Source organism: Rattus norvegicus, chromosome 4 (genome assembly GCF_021556685.1).
Source record: "Rattus norvegicus strain SHRSP/BbbUtx chromosome 4, alternate assembly SHRSP_T2T, whole genome shotgun sequence".
Taxonomy (NCBI): domain Eukaryota; kingdom Metazoa; phylum Chordata; class Mammalia; order Rodentia; family Muridae; genus Rattus; species Rattus norvegicus.
This window is the reverse complement of record NC_141537.1, coordinates 58841963-58858055: the sequence shown is the minus strand read 5'-3', so window position 1 is coordinate 58858055 and position 16093 is coordinate 58841963. Positions and strand designations below refer to the sequence as shown.

At 54.8% G+C, this 16093-nt stretch overlaps 1 protein-coding gene and 1 long non-coding RNA gene across 3 annotated transcripts in view; one reads left to right on the top strand and one right to left on the bottom strand.

The window, feature by feature from the left end:
* The window catches only part of Flnc (filamin C), a 27746-nt gene extending 16221 nt beyond the window's left edge, over positions 1-11525 (bottom strand). Inside the window, exons 1-13 of one of the 2 annotated variants that reach the window (XM_087658015.1) lie at positions 10969-11525; positions 6137-6385; positions 4584-4681; positions 4318-4468; positions 4109-4227; positions 3910-3987; positions 3570-3732; positions 3222-3422; positions 1779-1916; positions 1316-1442; positions 1035-1171; positions 630-823; positions 419-532 (exon numbers count right to left, since the gene is read on the bottom strand). In XM_087658015.1, coding sequence (XP_087514141.1) covers positions 419-532; positions 630-823; positions 1035-1171; positions 1316-1442; positions 1779-1916; positions 3222-3422; positions 3570-3732; positions 3910-3987; positions 4109-4227; positions 4318-4468; positions 4584-4681; positions 6137-6385; positions 10969-11323 — 2124 coding nt within the window. In that variant the 5' untranslated portion in view covers positions 11324-11525. 2 annotated transcript variants of the gene reach the window in all.
* LOC134486566 (uncharacterized) lies at positions 10442-16093 on the top strand. The gene is made up of 2 exons (XR_015686405.1): positions 10442-10724; positions 15776-16093. It is a non-coding gene; the product is annotated as an uncharacterized LOC134486566 (long non-coding RNA).

Genomic DNA, 16093 nt, shown 5'->3' with positions numbered 1-16093 from the left:
CGGGAGCCAAAAGACTTGGCGTGAAGTCACCTATGTGGCTTGCTTCCCAGATTATGTTTAGCTTATGTGTTAGTAGTCAGGGAGAGGCTAAGTCAATGTTCCTAAAATTGATTAACAAGCTTTTTAAAGAACAACTGTCTCCTTGGAGCTTCAAGACCTTAAGGGGTCAGCGGACACTAATTTGTTAAACTGACTCGAAGCCGACGTCATATATGGTGAAATCATCTTTCAGCTTCAAGTTATTGATTCAAAATGATTTTTTGAAAATGCTTTTAAGTCATCTGTAAGAAAATATGGTTTTAATTTTCCACACTATGACCACGTGAGACTCAATCCTGTCTTTCTGGAATACTACAACCTCCGCTCTGGGGGACCCTCTGTGGGGTAGGGGGGCACAGTGGAGTCAGTGGTGTCCTACCTGGGCATAGAGCTTCAAATCTCCCTTGCCAGCAGCACGGGCATCAATGGTGAACTCCGCAGGCCTGTCTACGATGCAGCCAGTGGGCTCCAGACCAGGTCCGAAGGCTTTCACCTATGTTCAGGACAAGAGAAGGGGCTGGGTTGGGGACAGGAGGAGGGACAGAGCCCCCGAGACCAGTCCAGATAGAGTGTGGGAGCTGGGACCCCACCTTGTCTGGGAAGCAGTCTGGTGGGGCTGGCTGAATGTGGGCGATGAAAGGTGAGTCCCGGATGTCTTCATCGTCACAGATGACGTGCACAGCATACTCCCCGGGCTCCGTGGGCCAGTACCGCACGTCACAGGAGCCATCACCCCTGTCATCACACTCGATCTTGGCTTGCGAGGGCCCCTCAATAGAGAAGCCTGGGGAGGGGTGGGAAGGGTCGGAGAGTGTAAGGTAGAGCCAGGACTCTCAGGCAGGTCCTCCATGTTTCCCTCTGCTCCCAGCCCAGTTTCTCCTATGTCCCCACTCTGTGCTTATTCCGACAGCCTTCCTTCCATGTCTCACTGTCTTCCCCAGCTCCTCCTCACCATCAGTCCTTTGTCACGTGTCTCATGTCACCCAGCCACTTACCCAGCGTCCCCACTTCTGTGCCAATGGCTTCCACCACGAAGTCAGCTGACTTGCCCACCTGGCCAGTCTCCAAACCAGGACCCCATGCCCGTACTTTCTGGGCTCCGGCCTCTGGGCTCACCTGGACCTCAAAAGGACTAGGAATAAAGGAAAGAGGAGGCATCCATGTCAGGAAGTAACCCAGCCAGAGGCAAGCCTCTTCTCTTCCTTCAAATCTCCGGGCTCGTCTTCCTTCCCTTGCTGCAAATAGGATGCAGACGGGGTGGAGGCATCATGTTTACCTGCGGGGGATGGCATAGCCACCCCAAGTGATGGTCACCACATACTTCCCAGGTATCACTGGGTAGTACTCGCACTCGAACACACCGTCTCCAGCCTCCCGAACCTTCACTGGCTCCTCTGTGCCCTCTGAGGAAATGAAGGTCAGGTCAAAGTCTGGGAGTCCCAGGTTCTTTGTCCCCTCTAGGAGTCCTCAGAACCTAGGCCCATCTGAGGAAGGTGCTACGAATGGGCAGAGCTGAAACTTATAGCAGGACCACATGTCATCCCTAAGCACAATGGCCCAGTATAGCACTCAAAGACAACTAGCTCCGGTTTTCAGACTGGGAAACTGAGGCAGAGAGGAGAGTCCATGGATCACCATGTCTCTGGAATCTCCAGATGGGGCTGTGTGCCATGGCTGTCATTGCCCTCAGATTGTCAAGATGACTGTCCAATCCCCCAACCCTGGGCCCTGGCACTCACTTGGACCCTTGACTGTGACCTTGAGTTCCCCGCTGCCAGCACCCTTGGTGAACACCTTGAAGTCAGCCACCTCCTTCACACGCACACCTTTGGGCTGCAGGCCTCGCCCAGAGGCTCTGCAGGCGTTGGGATTACAAGCTGGGGAGAGGAAGAGACAAAAGGTTTGGGCACTGAATGGCCTTGGACAAAGGCCAAGCCCCTCGTCACTGACCACCTCACTGCGTATGGATCTCCTGAGCCCTCCCAGGCACTGGGCACGGCCTCGTGCAACCCTGCCCCATGCTTTCTGTGTGCAGCCCAGAACTGAGTCTGCTGGGAGCAGTGCTGGGTGCTGGGCAGAGATCTGTCTGCAGACCCAGGTCAGAACTTTTCCTTGGAGCCACTTGAGACAAAGACGTGGCAGATTCTGCACTGAGTGGGCTAAGAGACAGAGCACTCTTTATCCATACTTAAGGCTTCCCACTATAGCCCTGGGCCTTCTCAGCACCACCATAGCTGCCTCACACATTGTGGCATGCCACAAAACACCCAGCACCGCCATGGAACAGGGGGTGTTCCAAGTAGCATCAAGCCTTCCACTGCGCATGGGCAATGCATTGGAACCAGCCTGGTACAACACAGAAGTGGCATGGAGCTAACGGGGGCACCACAGAACTGACAGTGACATATAACCTAGGCCGGCCAGAGAACACAGCCAGTGGCACAGAACTCAGACGCTGCCACAGAATCCAGCCCGTGGCTCAGCAGCTGGGGCCAGGCACGCTACGTTGGTAGACAGTGGGACAGAATCTAAAGTTTGTGACGGAGACCACAAGGCGGACAGAGAAACAAAACTGAACCTGCCAGAGAACACATACAATGGCTCGGACGGAACTCCAGCCTGTCACAGAAGGCCACAGAATGGGAGCAATCCACACCGTATGGGCATGCCACAAGCACAGGTGAGGCCAGTCAGCTATGGCCATGCCTGGCCCCACCTCCATTGGCGAGGTACTAACGTGGCGCCACTCTCTTGGCCTGGTGGACGATGGGTACAGAGGGGGTGGGCGGCAGCAGGGGCACTGAGTACAGGGAGAGAACCAGTTGGGAGTAGGTTCACCAATGGAGGGCCTTGCACACGGGGGGGTGGGGGGACAGCACGCCAGTGTGCTCCGCCAGTGTAGCCCTGTGACTCCTCTCCCAACCCTTCCAGGTGGCCCATATTCTGGTCTTTCCCTGTGGTCTCTGAACCTCCTCTTACCCAAACCAGCCTCCTTGGGGTAAAGGGCTGATAAAGGAGATCCCTCCAGAACCCCAGCTGCTTCTGCTGGACTGAAGCCCAGTTAGCTACCACCCCCACCTCCAGCCCTGGGGGTTAAGTGCTGTGTTTCCAGTCAATCCTCAGCCCTGAAGTTTGCTGGCAAGCTTTCCAAGTCTGGCTTTGGTGAGGTGGAGCGCCCTTACCTTCTGCCACATGGACGGGGAAGGGACTCCGGGTGATGGGTGCACCGGCAAAGGCCACATGCACGGTGTGTGGCCCTTCCATCACGGGCCTGTATGTGCATCGGAATGTGTTGTCACCTTTGTCCTCCAGGGCCACCTCTACTGTATCTCGCCGCCCCTGTGGGTCCACGATCACCACGGCAACATCACCAGTGCCAGCCCCTGCAAAGGACAAGGCTGTCATTCCCCCACTCTGGACCAGGGTTCCCTCATCCTGGAACGACCCCACCACCACCTAGGATCTGTCTCAGACCCTCAACCATACACTGTCAGAGGCCACCACTCATCCCATCCTGGGTTAACACTTACCAGCAGTATAGATGTCAAAGTAGGTGGGTTTGTTGGCCACATTACCCACAGGTTCCAGACCAGGGCCACGGGCTGATACCTTGTTGGCATCCCCGAGAGCCATGCCCACATTCACCTCAAAGGGACTACGCTCGATGTTCTGGCCAGCGAAGAGGACCGTCACCTGGGGGGAGGGGGAGAGGAGGGGTGTCAAAGGTTAGCTTCCAGGGGAGAGTAGTTCTGAGGGAGTGGAGAGGCACAGTGAGAGGGCATGGCAAGGGGGGGGGGGTGGGCCATGAGGGACAGCGGTAAAGGTAACAGTCGTGAGTAGTCAGTAGGGCAGGAGGGCCCCTAGGGTTACCTTGTGTAACCCAGCAACCTTGGGCACATAGGAGACTGCGTATGTGCGGTCCTTGTCGTTGTTGGGAACCACTTTGGCCTGTTGGGAAGGAAAAAGATGGTAACCCTTACTGATTCCATAATCCCAGGACTCCTCTGTCCCAAGTGCTCCCTGGTTCCAATCCCCTATTGAACCCTTTCTCTCCAGCACCCCACTCTACCTCCTCAGTGTGACCCTCGGGGTCCTCGATGTAGACCAGCACCTCACCCACACCAGCATCTACTGTCTGCACAGTGAAGTGGGCAGGCTGCAGCACGGTGTTGCCCTGGGGCTCAATGCCTGTGGACAGAAGCAGAGCCCAGGTCACTCAAAGGTCCTCTACCTGCCCAGATGCCTCCCTCGGGAAGGCTCTTAGGACTCCACACATACCGGGCCCGTAGGCAATGGCTTTCTTGGGATTCAGCTGCTTAGAGCGGACAGGGGCACCGGGTTTGAGCTTGGCCTTGGGGAACTGGGACAGGTAGGTCATGACAGAGTGCTCATCCACGTTGGGATCCACGATCTCTTCAGGGGCAATCACCTGCCGTCGGAAGAAATGATAGCTGCACACGGTTCTCCCGGTTCCCACCTGCTCCTTGCCAGGTGTACTTACTGCCCCACACCCCCACGCCCCACTCTGCCACCTGCCAGTGTACCTGGGGCACCCCGAGCCAGTCATCGGCTTGCTGCATGGCTTCTCTGGCATTCTGCACAGGCTGGTTGGGGTCCCAGGCTTCCCAGTCAGGGCAGAGACCTAGAGAGATGGTGGAAGAACGTAACAGTAAACCACGGAGCTAGTGCAGAGCCAATAATCATGGCTTCACATCCTTTCTGGGCAGATCTAGGACCTTCCTCATGCAGGTTCCCGCTATCCAATCACCGTGCTGAGGCACAGCAGTCATTGGCACATTGCTAGCACTGACAATGAGGCCTTTCTCCACCCCCGATGATGCAGCCTGGCACCAGCCCTACCAGCCAGTATCCTGCTTAACCCAAGACCTCGCAGAGACCCCAAGCACCGAACCCCAAGAAAGGACCCCCACATACACGTCATGCCAGCTGCCTTAGGGTTGACGGGGGGTGAGGGCCCTGTCTCCCATAACCCCATGATGCATCTTCACAGGTGCCCAGAAGTCTCACCACTCTAAGCTACTCCACACTGGCCTTAGGGATAACTCTCCCTTCTTAACTGCCTGTTGGGGAAACTGAGGCATCAAATAAGGCGGCATCGGAGCAGAGAGATAGAGTCCTCTGTGGCTATTGAGAGCCTAGCCTCTCCCAGCAGATAGAATGCTGACAGAATTCCAGGTCATCTGGGAAGGGCTGGTGGTAGGGTCAGGGGCAGCTCGGTTCAAGACAGAGAGAGGGGGTGGGGACTGATAACACTAGTGAGGAAGGGGCGGCTCACAGGCTGGAGGCCATGACTGGCTGGGACAGCTGAGCTCACTGCTGGCAGCCATACCAGCTTTGGGCAATGGCTCAGCAGCTGGGAATGCTACCCAGGCTGCACGCCCCGCCTCTCATCCCTGCTCCCCAGCTGACCCCAGGGCGGGGGAGGATTCCCCCAAGGGGCTGAAGCGCCTCTGGCCAACTGCCCCCACTGTGGATGACAGTCAGGAAGGGGTTGGACCTTAGGTGGGGCTCTGGCTTGTGCCATTCCGTCCTCTAAAGGCTGTCATCTGTTCAGGTCTAACCAGGGTGGCCCAGAAGGGCAGGCCAGGGCCACCTGTCACTGGACAACACAATGACACCGTCCTGGCTCTCAACCCTTTCTCAAAACCACCCCAGGGGTTGTACAGAGAGTTGTTTCTGTATAACTAGGGTTTTCTTGCTGTAAGTCCCACCTATTTCCTTTCTTTCCGTGAGAGTAAAAGAATGGTGTCCAAGTGACAAAACAAGCCCCCAGCTCTGGGGTCACTTCTGGAGTGTGTTTTCGGACACATCACTACCCATCTCTGGACTTTTAGGCTTGCCTGGAAAATGCTTGTCTGGAAACCTTTTCTTGCTTCTGCTGAATCTAGCCTAGCAACCAGGAGCAGCTCGGTCCTAGCCCCGATTTCTGGAAGAGGATCAAACCCCCCAGCAATCCCAATCCATTAGGCCCTGGGGCGGGCATCAAGACAAGTAGAGCCTCACTCAGTGTCTCCAGATTCTCTCCCAGTCTCCCTCAGGGCTGAGGGCTCTGCAGCGTGTCCACTGGCCTACTCACCAGGGGCACAGTTGTCCACCAGGGCACCCAGAGCCTTGCCGTCCTGCCAGTCCCTGTTAAAGTTGGTAATGGGCAGCTGGGGCACTTTGTTCTGGATCCAGCCGAGCAGTCGCTGCTTGGGCGTCTGTTTGCGGGCATCCTCATCGTCTTCATCCTCCCACATGGGCATAGAGATGGAGTAGTGAAGGATCAGTGTCCAGATCAGGCCCAGGATTAGCTTCAGGTTCCCATCCACGATGGCCTTGCTGTCTGCAGAGAGAGGGGAACAAGCCCGCTCAGAAGGGCACCTCGAGGTGGCACCCTCTCTCGCCCACACTGCCCCTGGAGCAGCTGTTTGAGCCATAGGGTGGTGAGGTTCCCCCTCTCTCTGGGACCTACCTTCTTCTCTGCCAACCAATTCTTTCACTAATTTCCATGGACCTCGCTGGATGCGAGTGTCCTTCTGTAATGCAGACCTCTGAGGGCCAGACACTGGTTCTGTTTTGAGTCGGGGTCATGTGCAGCCTGAACTGTGTCTCTGAATTCCTGATCCTCTGGCCTCTGCTTCCCGAGTCCTGACATTATAGATATGAGCACTACACCCGTTTGTATAGCACTGGGGTCAAACTCAGAGCCTCCTGTGTGCCGGGTAAGCGCTCTACCAACGAAGCCACATCCAGGGCTTCTTGTTTTGTTTTAGCTGTTTTATTGACACAAGGCTGGGTGTATTAGAGAAGGCAATTTGATGAGCTTGGACAATAGGGCATACCTACAAAACTATCGCCACGAAATAAAAATTGATAAGTATAACTCTAACCCCTCAGATCTTCTCATATACACCCGTCTGTAATCCTCTCTCCTGCCTGTCACGCCATGACCTTCCCAGGCAAAATCATCTGCTTCCCAGATGATCTGCATTTTGTAGTTTTCTATGAGACTCAATTAATAAATTTTTCTTTTCTTTTAGCTTCCTCCACCACTCTTGATCTTGAGTGTGTGTGTGTGTGTGTGTGTGTGTGTGTGTGTGTGTGTGCATGTGTGCGTGTGTGTGCCCAAGAGTGAACCAGACATCGATCGATGTCAGGTATCTTTCTTAATCACTGTCCAACTTACTGTTTTTAGACAAAGTCTCTCACTGAACTTACCCATTTGGCCAGACTTGCTGGCCAGGCATCCCTGGGCATTTCCTATCTCCACCTCCCAGTACTGGGCCTTTGGGTACACCAGCTTTTTACATGGGTGTCTGGGATTGGATCTCAGGTCCTCAGATTAGCATGGCAAGTACTTTACCGACTTAGCCATCTCCCCAGGGTTTTATGTTTCTATGGTGGGGCTCAAACTTCACAGTCTCTATTGGTAAAAGGAGATGCCTATTATGAACGCTTAAGCTAAAATTGGGTAGGGCCGGATCAATCTTGCCTACATTCGGCCCTGAAAGCTAAAAGGCTTTCTAAAACACACAGGGTCTGGGAGGAGAGAAGTTGTACACAGTACTTGTTCAGATAAAGCTTGGAAGTCACGTTGCCTGATGCTGAGGGTCAATGACTCCTCAGGAGGGAGGGGAAACACCACACATGTGGACTCAATTCTCAGGGATACTTTGGACCACAAGTGGTAGACTATAGGTTTTGGAATCCAGCTTATTTGTATAGTGTAATGGAGGTCTGAAATCTATCAGCTTCCCCGAGCCCTGCTTTTAGGAGGCTAGAAGGTGACGAGGCTCTGTGTTGTTTACTGATGTTTCCTGAGAGACAGAGATGGAGAGATTGGAGGCACCCTATTACGCATTGTTTTCTGTTCTCCTTCCCTCAGATCTGAGGGCCTGGGGAGCTTCTGTCATCCTCTGCTCCACCCCCACCTGCCCCCAGGACAGAGGAATCCATGTCTCCCGGGCCTCCCAGCACTGATTCATCCTTCCTTCCCCAGCAGCCCTGCAGCCCGCCCCTTTCCCCTGGCTTCCCCGCTGCACAATGGTTTGGCAGCTCGCAGATTCCATGACACACCACCTCCCAGTGCTTGCTGTTGGTGCTCTCTCTCTCTCAGACACGGGCTCACCGCACTTTCACACAGTCTGGACCCCCGGGGAACCCTCAGCCTCTCTTACAGGCTGCCCAAGCCCAGGCCAGGCTCACAGACTTCTTCAAAAACTGGAGCCAGACCCCTGGGAGGGAGACCTTGAAGCTGCAGTGTTGGGAGGGGATGGAGCTGGGGGGTAGGGGGGTTGTTATTCATAGTTGCTGGAGAGAGAGGTTTCTCCCTAGCAACTGGCCCTGGGCCAAAAAGCAAGTGGTCCCCAGCTTGGAACAGAAGGGGGTTGGGTAGTAGGCCCAGAACTACACCCTGGAAGCTATGACCTTTCTCTCCTTCCACCCTCTTAGGAGGCCAGGCAGGGGAGAGGGTGGTGGAGCTCAACTCAACCCAGGCTTCTTCGCCCACAGCATCCCACCAAGAGTCTGCTTCTCTGCTGGCCTGAGGATCACTCCAAGGGGTAGGAGGGACCATACAGCTAGCTTATGACCCCCACTCCTTGCCTAGAATAGAGGGGAGGAGACAGGGCTGGCCAAGGGAGGGGCTGGGACAGCTGCTGTCCCCTCCAGTCCCTCCCTCAGCTATTGGCTCTAAGAGAAGGAATAGCAACCAGAGAACAGCTGTGGGACAGAGCTGCCTCATAGGCCTCTTTGTTTGGAGGGGCTGAGAGGGTGTGTGGGGGGAGGAGGGTTGCACCCAGTGTTGGGGGGTAAGAGGGGTTACTGAGCTCCTTCAACCCAAGCCAGGCCTACAGCCGTTCCCAGGTAAACTTCTCAGCTGTCAGCAACCTCCAGGCCCCAACTTTCCTTCAAATGAGAAGTGGGGAGTCTCTGAGTACCTGACCCTCAGGTGCCCAGATGTTCATTCAGTCCTGAGACAGTATCTGGTGGGAGACCCCTTCCCACTTCTACTTCGGATGGGGAGCCAGAGTAAGTCCGATGATCCCTCCTTGGTACACTCCGTTTCCATCGCTTAGGGATCTCTGGCTGGCTTGTACCCCTTCCCTCCAGCCCCAGCCCCAGCTCAGTTGCTGAATTGCTGACAGCTTATCTCATCAGCACAGGGAGAGCCACTTGGCCCAAACCGGGTACAATTCCCCTTCCTCTCAGCGGGAACCTTAGAGCTTCCCTCCCGCCCCTAAACCAGCATTGGCTTCTTCCCCCCTCTACTCTGAGCCGGCCCCTTTGCAGCAGAGCCAAGGGGGCTGGAGCCAGGCACCATCATGGGGGGAGGGGAGAGGTGCACGGGGGGAAGGATGAGGCCTGGAGAGGGGCCCACCGCCCCCGCAGCCAGCAGGGAAGAGAGGCTGAGCCATTTCCTATAATGTCTTACAGAGACTGCAGACTTTTCCCTGGAGACCCCACCTGGGGCAGTCAGTACTGCCTTTCAGATCCCAGTGTGAAGGGAAGTGTAGGTGGGAAGCAGCCCCAGGGCTGGCTTATCTTGAGCCCCTCACTCAGCTGTGCACACACCCAACACTCCTAATTTTTAGCTCCACCACGTACACTAGGGCCCCCTCCCCCACCCCTTGTCCTCAGGCTTGCCCTTCTGGAAAGCTCAGAGACATCTGCTGTGTCACGGAGTCAGGGCTATTTCCAGGCCAGGGCAGGAGGGTGGGGTGTGGGGGTGGTGGTGGCGGGGGAGGTAGTACCGGGGCATGAAGAGGTAAGGCCCAGGGAGAAGGCTGAACCGGGCAAAGGGCCCCAGACGGATCTCAGCTGCTAATTCCGGAGGTTTGGAAATGGCCTTGAGGGAGACTAGGGAGAGGACAGACATCTAGTTGAATAGTGAACTCTCTGGGGGCAGCCTGTAGTGGTGGACAACACCTGGCACCATACACAGTTCCCTTCCAGGGCCTTGGGGTGCATCCTTCCAGGGGGGTCCTTCCAGTATATCCTAGAAGGGCTCTAAGAGTAGACCCAAGGTGCGAACTGGAAACCTTGGTCCTAGCAGGCAGGGCTGTGAGGAGTGAGGCAGCTTCTTGCCTCTCAAAACCCACCCTGGGCTTCTGGACTCCTAGGGCTAGTGTGTCGCCCCACCCCCACTCATAACTGACACACCTTCCAAATCTGGTTACACTCAATGACTTCCTCTCTTCCTCAGTCTTCCCCTCCCTCTAGGGCAGCTTGACCCCTTAGCTGTAGCCAATCCCGGGCCAGGCGTGAGTTGGAACAGGGCATGGAAAGGCAGGAGTCCCCCTCCCAGGCGACTGAAGCTACCAGGGCAATCAGGGGTTAAAGCTCCCAGGACGTTGCTCAGCGCCTTTTTAGGTTTCTGAGGCAGGGCTCTGTTTGCCCTAGTCCGGCCAGATCCCCAGATGGGGAGCACATGCCTGCCAACCGCTTCGGTGAAGCTTCGGGCCACTAGTCCTCCTGGCCTCAGGGCCCTGAGAACCCTGAGATAGTTGGGACCTGTCTTAGGTTTGCTTTTGCCCAGCGGCGAAGGGGATGGGAAGCCATTTGCTTTCATGTGGGTGGCGGGATACGCCCCCAACGAATTACACTGGCCACCAGCCCTGTCCTCGCAAGCATGTGCAAGCAAGGGTTGCCCGATGGAAGGAAAAAGAAGGGACATTGAGCAGGTTGGTAGGCGTGTGTGTAGAGAGGCTGAAGCTAATATGTTCGAAAAACTTCAGAAGGGGACTTCTCAGGGGTGCCACCTGTCCCTAGAGGATTATCTGGGCTCCAGCCTGTACTGGTGAAGGAGAAATCAGTACAGGGTCCTCTCGTGGCAAGGGAACCGCCTTCTGCTCTGGCTCTCAGTACCCGCACCTATATGCCCTGTCCCTACCCCCGCTGTGACCGTCCCCTGTGGCCCGTACTGACCGATGGACACGAGCTTGATGTGTTCGCGCTCCAGGAACTCCAGGGCCACAGACACATTTTCCAGCTTCATCTGGCGGAAGTTGGGGCGCGGGTGGAACTTGCGGTACATGCGCTTCTGGCTGAGCACTTCGAGCAGCGCGATGAGGCGCAGCCCGTCGCTGAGGTCTCGCTGCAGGTCGGTCAGCCGCTTGCCCACACACTTGAGATGCTCGTTGCACCACCGCGTGAATGTGTTTTGCTGGATCTTCTTCCACGGCGCGTCCTCCGCTAGGTCCTTCTCGGTGGACGGCATCTCGTCCGCCTCGTCAAGCAGGCCGAGGCCGGAGGCGTCGGAGTAGTTGCTGTTGTTCATCATGGTGGCGCGGCGCGGGGCCGGGGACGTACGGCCTGGGGGTCGGGCTGTGGGCGCTGTCGGGGCGGGACGGCGGGACACTGAGCTCTCTCGGAGACTTCTCTAGCGCTCTGAGTGGCGGGCTCGTGGGCCTCCTGGGCTGTGCTGCTGGGCTGTCCGGCTAGGGCTCTATCTCCCTCTCGGGGCGGAGCGGTGCTCGGGAAGTGCGGGCCTGGCCAGGGCAGGGGGTTTAAGAAGCCCCCGGGCTGCCGACCCCCCCCCCGCCGCGCCCGCAGCCCCGGGGTCCACGTCAGAGCGCCGGCCTCCCAGGAATGCCGCCCGGCCCGCGGGTGGGGGCCGCGCTGAGCCCCACGGCCCCGCCTCCGCCCGCCCCTCCTCCACGCAGTCCGCAGCAGGAGCGGGATGGGGTGGGGGTGCTGGCCCAGCTCTTCCCCACGCACACTGTACACCCCAAATCTAGTCTCAGCCATTTAGGGATGAAGTACACTCCTTTCACACCCAGATTGGGTTAAAGAAATTAATGGGGAAACTGAGGCCGAGGTTAGGGCTAAACAAACTGATCTGGTGTTGACAGAATTTTCTGGAGTTGGTGACAAGGCTGTTGACACAGTCTAGGACTCCTGGCTTCTAGCCTGGTTGTATTGTCCACCTGTGAAGAAGAACTCAGAAAGGAAATTGTGTGTGTGTGTGTGTGTGTGTGTGTGTGTGTGTGTGAGAGAGAGAGAGAGAGAGAGAGAGAGAGAGAGAGAGAGAGAGAGAGAGAGAGAGTGAGAGTGTGCAGGGACACTGACCAGGAGAGACTGAATTCAAGGGAGCGCTCCCAATTTTGCCACTTTACAATAAAAAACATGCTTAAACCCTTATTTGGAATCCAAACCCAGGGCCACAGGGAAACCAAGGCTCCTGACCCCTGACTCAGTGTCTCTGTCACTAGCCCATTTAGACTCAATAGCTCAGAATGAAGCTGAGCTCAGGAAAAGGGTACCCAATGAGTCACTTTGTCACTCTGTGTGCCCCCCCCATCTGACTCAACCAAGTTGGCAAGGTGACACAGAAAGGCTGCCCAGGTATTACCAGGGAGACCCCTGGGCAATGTGCCCACATGAGCCACAGGGCAGATCTTCCCAGGGAAAGTAGAAGTGTCCAAATAGCAGGAAGAGCCCTGGTAGAGCAGCCAGGGGAAATGTGACTGGGGCAAGTGGGCAGGGCCAGGGGCAAAGTGGGCAGGAAGGGAGGCAGGCTAGGAGCCTAGACAGGATTGGGCTGAGGATAAGCCCGCTAAGGGTGAGAGGCACGGGGAATGTTGACCACAGAGAAACTGAGGCAATCCTAGCAACCTGTCACACACAAGGGAAAGAGGTACAAAATGTGTTTACATAGTAAGGGGAGCAGATTGTGGACTCGTTCAGGTTGTGTGTCCTCTGCCTTCTCATCCTTCGAAATTAAATAAGTTTAGCTTTGAAGGAAGACAGTCCTTAATTCAAACCATGTGCTAGCTGAGGCTTGGGTAAATCATTTTACCTTATTTCTCTCCTCCCAGTCATGATGAAAAGAAGGGGACAATAGGCCATCTTTGGGGGCTCTTTCCCCAAGGGCAGCTGAAAGCAGTGCCCTCTATGGACTTTAAAAGCAGTTTAGGGAGGTGGAGCTTATGGTGAAGTTTCCACTAGCCATGTCTTTTTCCTTCTCACCTAAGGAGAAGGTCTGGCTCTCAGGGGGGAGGGGGAGGACAGAAAGGGCCAGAGAGAGAAAGGGGACCTGTAGTGCATGGTGTGTGTAGCAGGGGTGTCTCTAGAGGCCCTGACAGTGACAGGAGAGGTATAAATAGCCAGGCCCCTGCAGCTCATGTTCTGTTGGCTGCCTGTGACGAGGTGCTCAGGAATTCCACTCTCCTGTTGGCAACCCCTCCTCGGCTCCCAAACTGTCACTCTTCCCAAGCCACCTTCATCCCACAGCCAAAACTCCTGTCAGGCACCAGCACTCTCTATTCGAAAAACTCAGTTCCCCTGTGGAGGGGTGCCTAGCTCTGGACACAGAGCTGGATCACACAAGCAAAGTTGTGTGTGTGTGTGTGTGTGTGTGTGTGTGTGTGTGTGTGTGTGTGTGTGTGTGTGTGAAGGCAGACTTTTGACAGCCAACTGAGGAGGCTCTGCAATGTTGTCTTTGTTGAAGAAAACAAAATACAGATCTGAAAAAGAATAGATTACTCTCTGAGCTAGCAGAGGGGAGAAAGGAGGTCTGGTAGAGTGAGTACCAGTCCCTTGTGGCTCTCAGTCACCTGGTGGGTGTTCAGAGGAGATCTATGGAGGGGAGAGAGACCTCCCAAGGATAAGTTTCCTAGTAGTCTTTTCCACTCATTCTCTCAGTCCCGGAGATCTGTGAGATGGGTGTGAGATGGTGCAGGCCCCACGGGTCAGCAGAGCAGGGTACAGAGTGCCAATGGATGATTCCCGGCACCCTCCTCCCCGAAACCTGAGCCTGTTGCTCTCCAGGATAAATCGGGGCCTGACTCAGGCCCCAGCAGCCTGTCACAGTCAGCCTACCCAGGCACAGGCTGGTGACTCAGCCCTCAATATAGCCCATGAGCCCAGGCCTCAGCCTCAGCCATGCAGGCGGAACAGACCGTGCACAATGCTGTCCCAGGGCCTGCCAAGGGAGGCCCCCACCCTGAGAAGAGCTAGTATGTTCCACAGGCCAGGCAGAGGTCCCAGGAGGGGCTTTACAGGTGGTTTCATCAGCTGAGTGAGCGTGAGAAGTGTTGGCTGGGGCCACAGGCTGTTTATAGCCCCCTGAGTATCTGTTGCCCTATCTCAAAAGACCAAGTTGCCTGGCTTGCCTCTCACCTGGGTCTGCCTCTTCCATCAAGGGACACTGCTTATCAGCCACCAAGCATAGCCATTTATAACAAGTTGAAGCCACAGGAGTTTGGGTTTTGGACCCAGGGACATTCCCACAATCACCTGTGATGGTTCCAGGACTCCAGAGCAGGGATTCTGACAGGCAGTGATACTGCGGCCTGGTTTGATATGAGGCAGGGTGGCAGAGGGGTGAGATGCACAGGCTGACTCCCAGTCTTTCCACTTCAAGATCTGTAACCTTCAGTAGGCTACACAACTCTTTATAGTGTCTATCTCCTCATTTGTAAAATGATGTTAATAGCATCCCCAAAGAATGCATAGAAATTCCTTCAGCACAGCAGCATGTTCATAGTCCAGATCTTCTCACCTGTCCATCCATCCTAATACTTAACCTACCAGAACCAGTGGTACTGTGCTCTTTATTTTTTTTTTTCTGTTTTTTTTTCCTTTTCTTTTCTTTTCTTTTTTTTTTTTTTTTTTGGAGCTGGGGACTGAACCCAGGGCCTTGCGCTTGCTAGGCAAGTGCTCTACCACTGAGCTAAATCCCCAACCCCATGTACTGTGCTCTTTAAAGACATCTATCGGGCTGGAGAGATGGCTCAGCAGTTAAGAGCACCCGACTGCTCTTTCAGAGGTCATGAGTTCAATTCCCAGCAACCACATGGTGGCTCACAACCATCTGTAAAGAGATCTGATGCCCTCTTCTGGTGTATCTGAAGACAGCTACAGTGTACTTATATATATATAATAAATAAATAAATCTTTAAAAAAAAAAAAAAGACATCTATCTGTCTTGTCCCCAACAGTAGCTGGTACTTGGCAGAAGCTGCAGGTGTTTGTCTGCATGAGGACTTCAGGCATGCCCGGCCTGTAGGCAGTGGGCAGAAAGCAAGCAGCTATGCCTGCCTGATGGATTATAGGTTTGAAGACACACTTCTCTAGACTTTTATCAGTGCTTTCCTCTGTTCTTCTTAAAGCTAAGTCAGGTGAATGTTTCTTCATATTTTGCAAAAAAGGGACCTGTTTCACGTGCTCTGGGAACACAGGGTCACAGGCCTGAAAGCACCAAGACCAAGCCAAATGAAGAAAGTGATTTTTTTTTTTTTCGGAGCTGGGGACCGAACCCAGGGCTTTGCGCTTCCTAGGTAAGCGCTCTATCACTGAGCTAAATCCCCAGCCCCAAGAAAGTGATTTTTAAGTGTGTGTGTGTGTGTGTGTGTGTGTGTGTGTGTGAGAGAGAGAGAGAGAGAGAGAGAGAGAGAGAGAGAGAGAGAGAAATGGGGTGACTATGGAGGCCAGAAGAGGGAGAAGTGGAGTTATAGGTGGTTGTGAGTTGCCCAAAGTGGGGGCTTGGAATTGAGCAGGAAACTGAGCCTCCCTCCATCCCTGGGTTAAGGTTCTAAAATGAGGAGAGGACAGGTATTCTAAAGGGAACAACTGTTGTTTGTGAGGAAAGGCAAGCCACACTCTGTCATTCAGGCTTTGGGTCCAGGTCTATTGACTAGATGGACTGACTACCAGAACCTACCTTCTCCTAATTCCAAATGATACTGGGGGTCCTCCAAGTCATCTGAGCTTTGATCTACTGTTGCTGCAGCATACGTGGCCACACAGAGTAAAACCAAGCTGCAAAGAAGACTCTCAAAGGAGTGGGGCTTCCAGGAAGACTCAGGTGAGGCATGCTGCAGAGAAGATCTGAGAGCGGCCAAGCTGCCTAAAAGACGTTTGGACCAATTGAGCCACCTGTGAAAGACACTCTCCAGCCCACTGTGCTGCCTGCAGGCTGTGCAGTATGCTCCAGGTTGCCAACGTTGTAAGCTGTCATGCATGCTGGGGTGGGCTTTGATGATGCAGCTCTCTTTTAGTCATTTCTGCTCCTGTACATAGCCCCAATTAAAGCCATTGGTTCACCAAA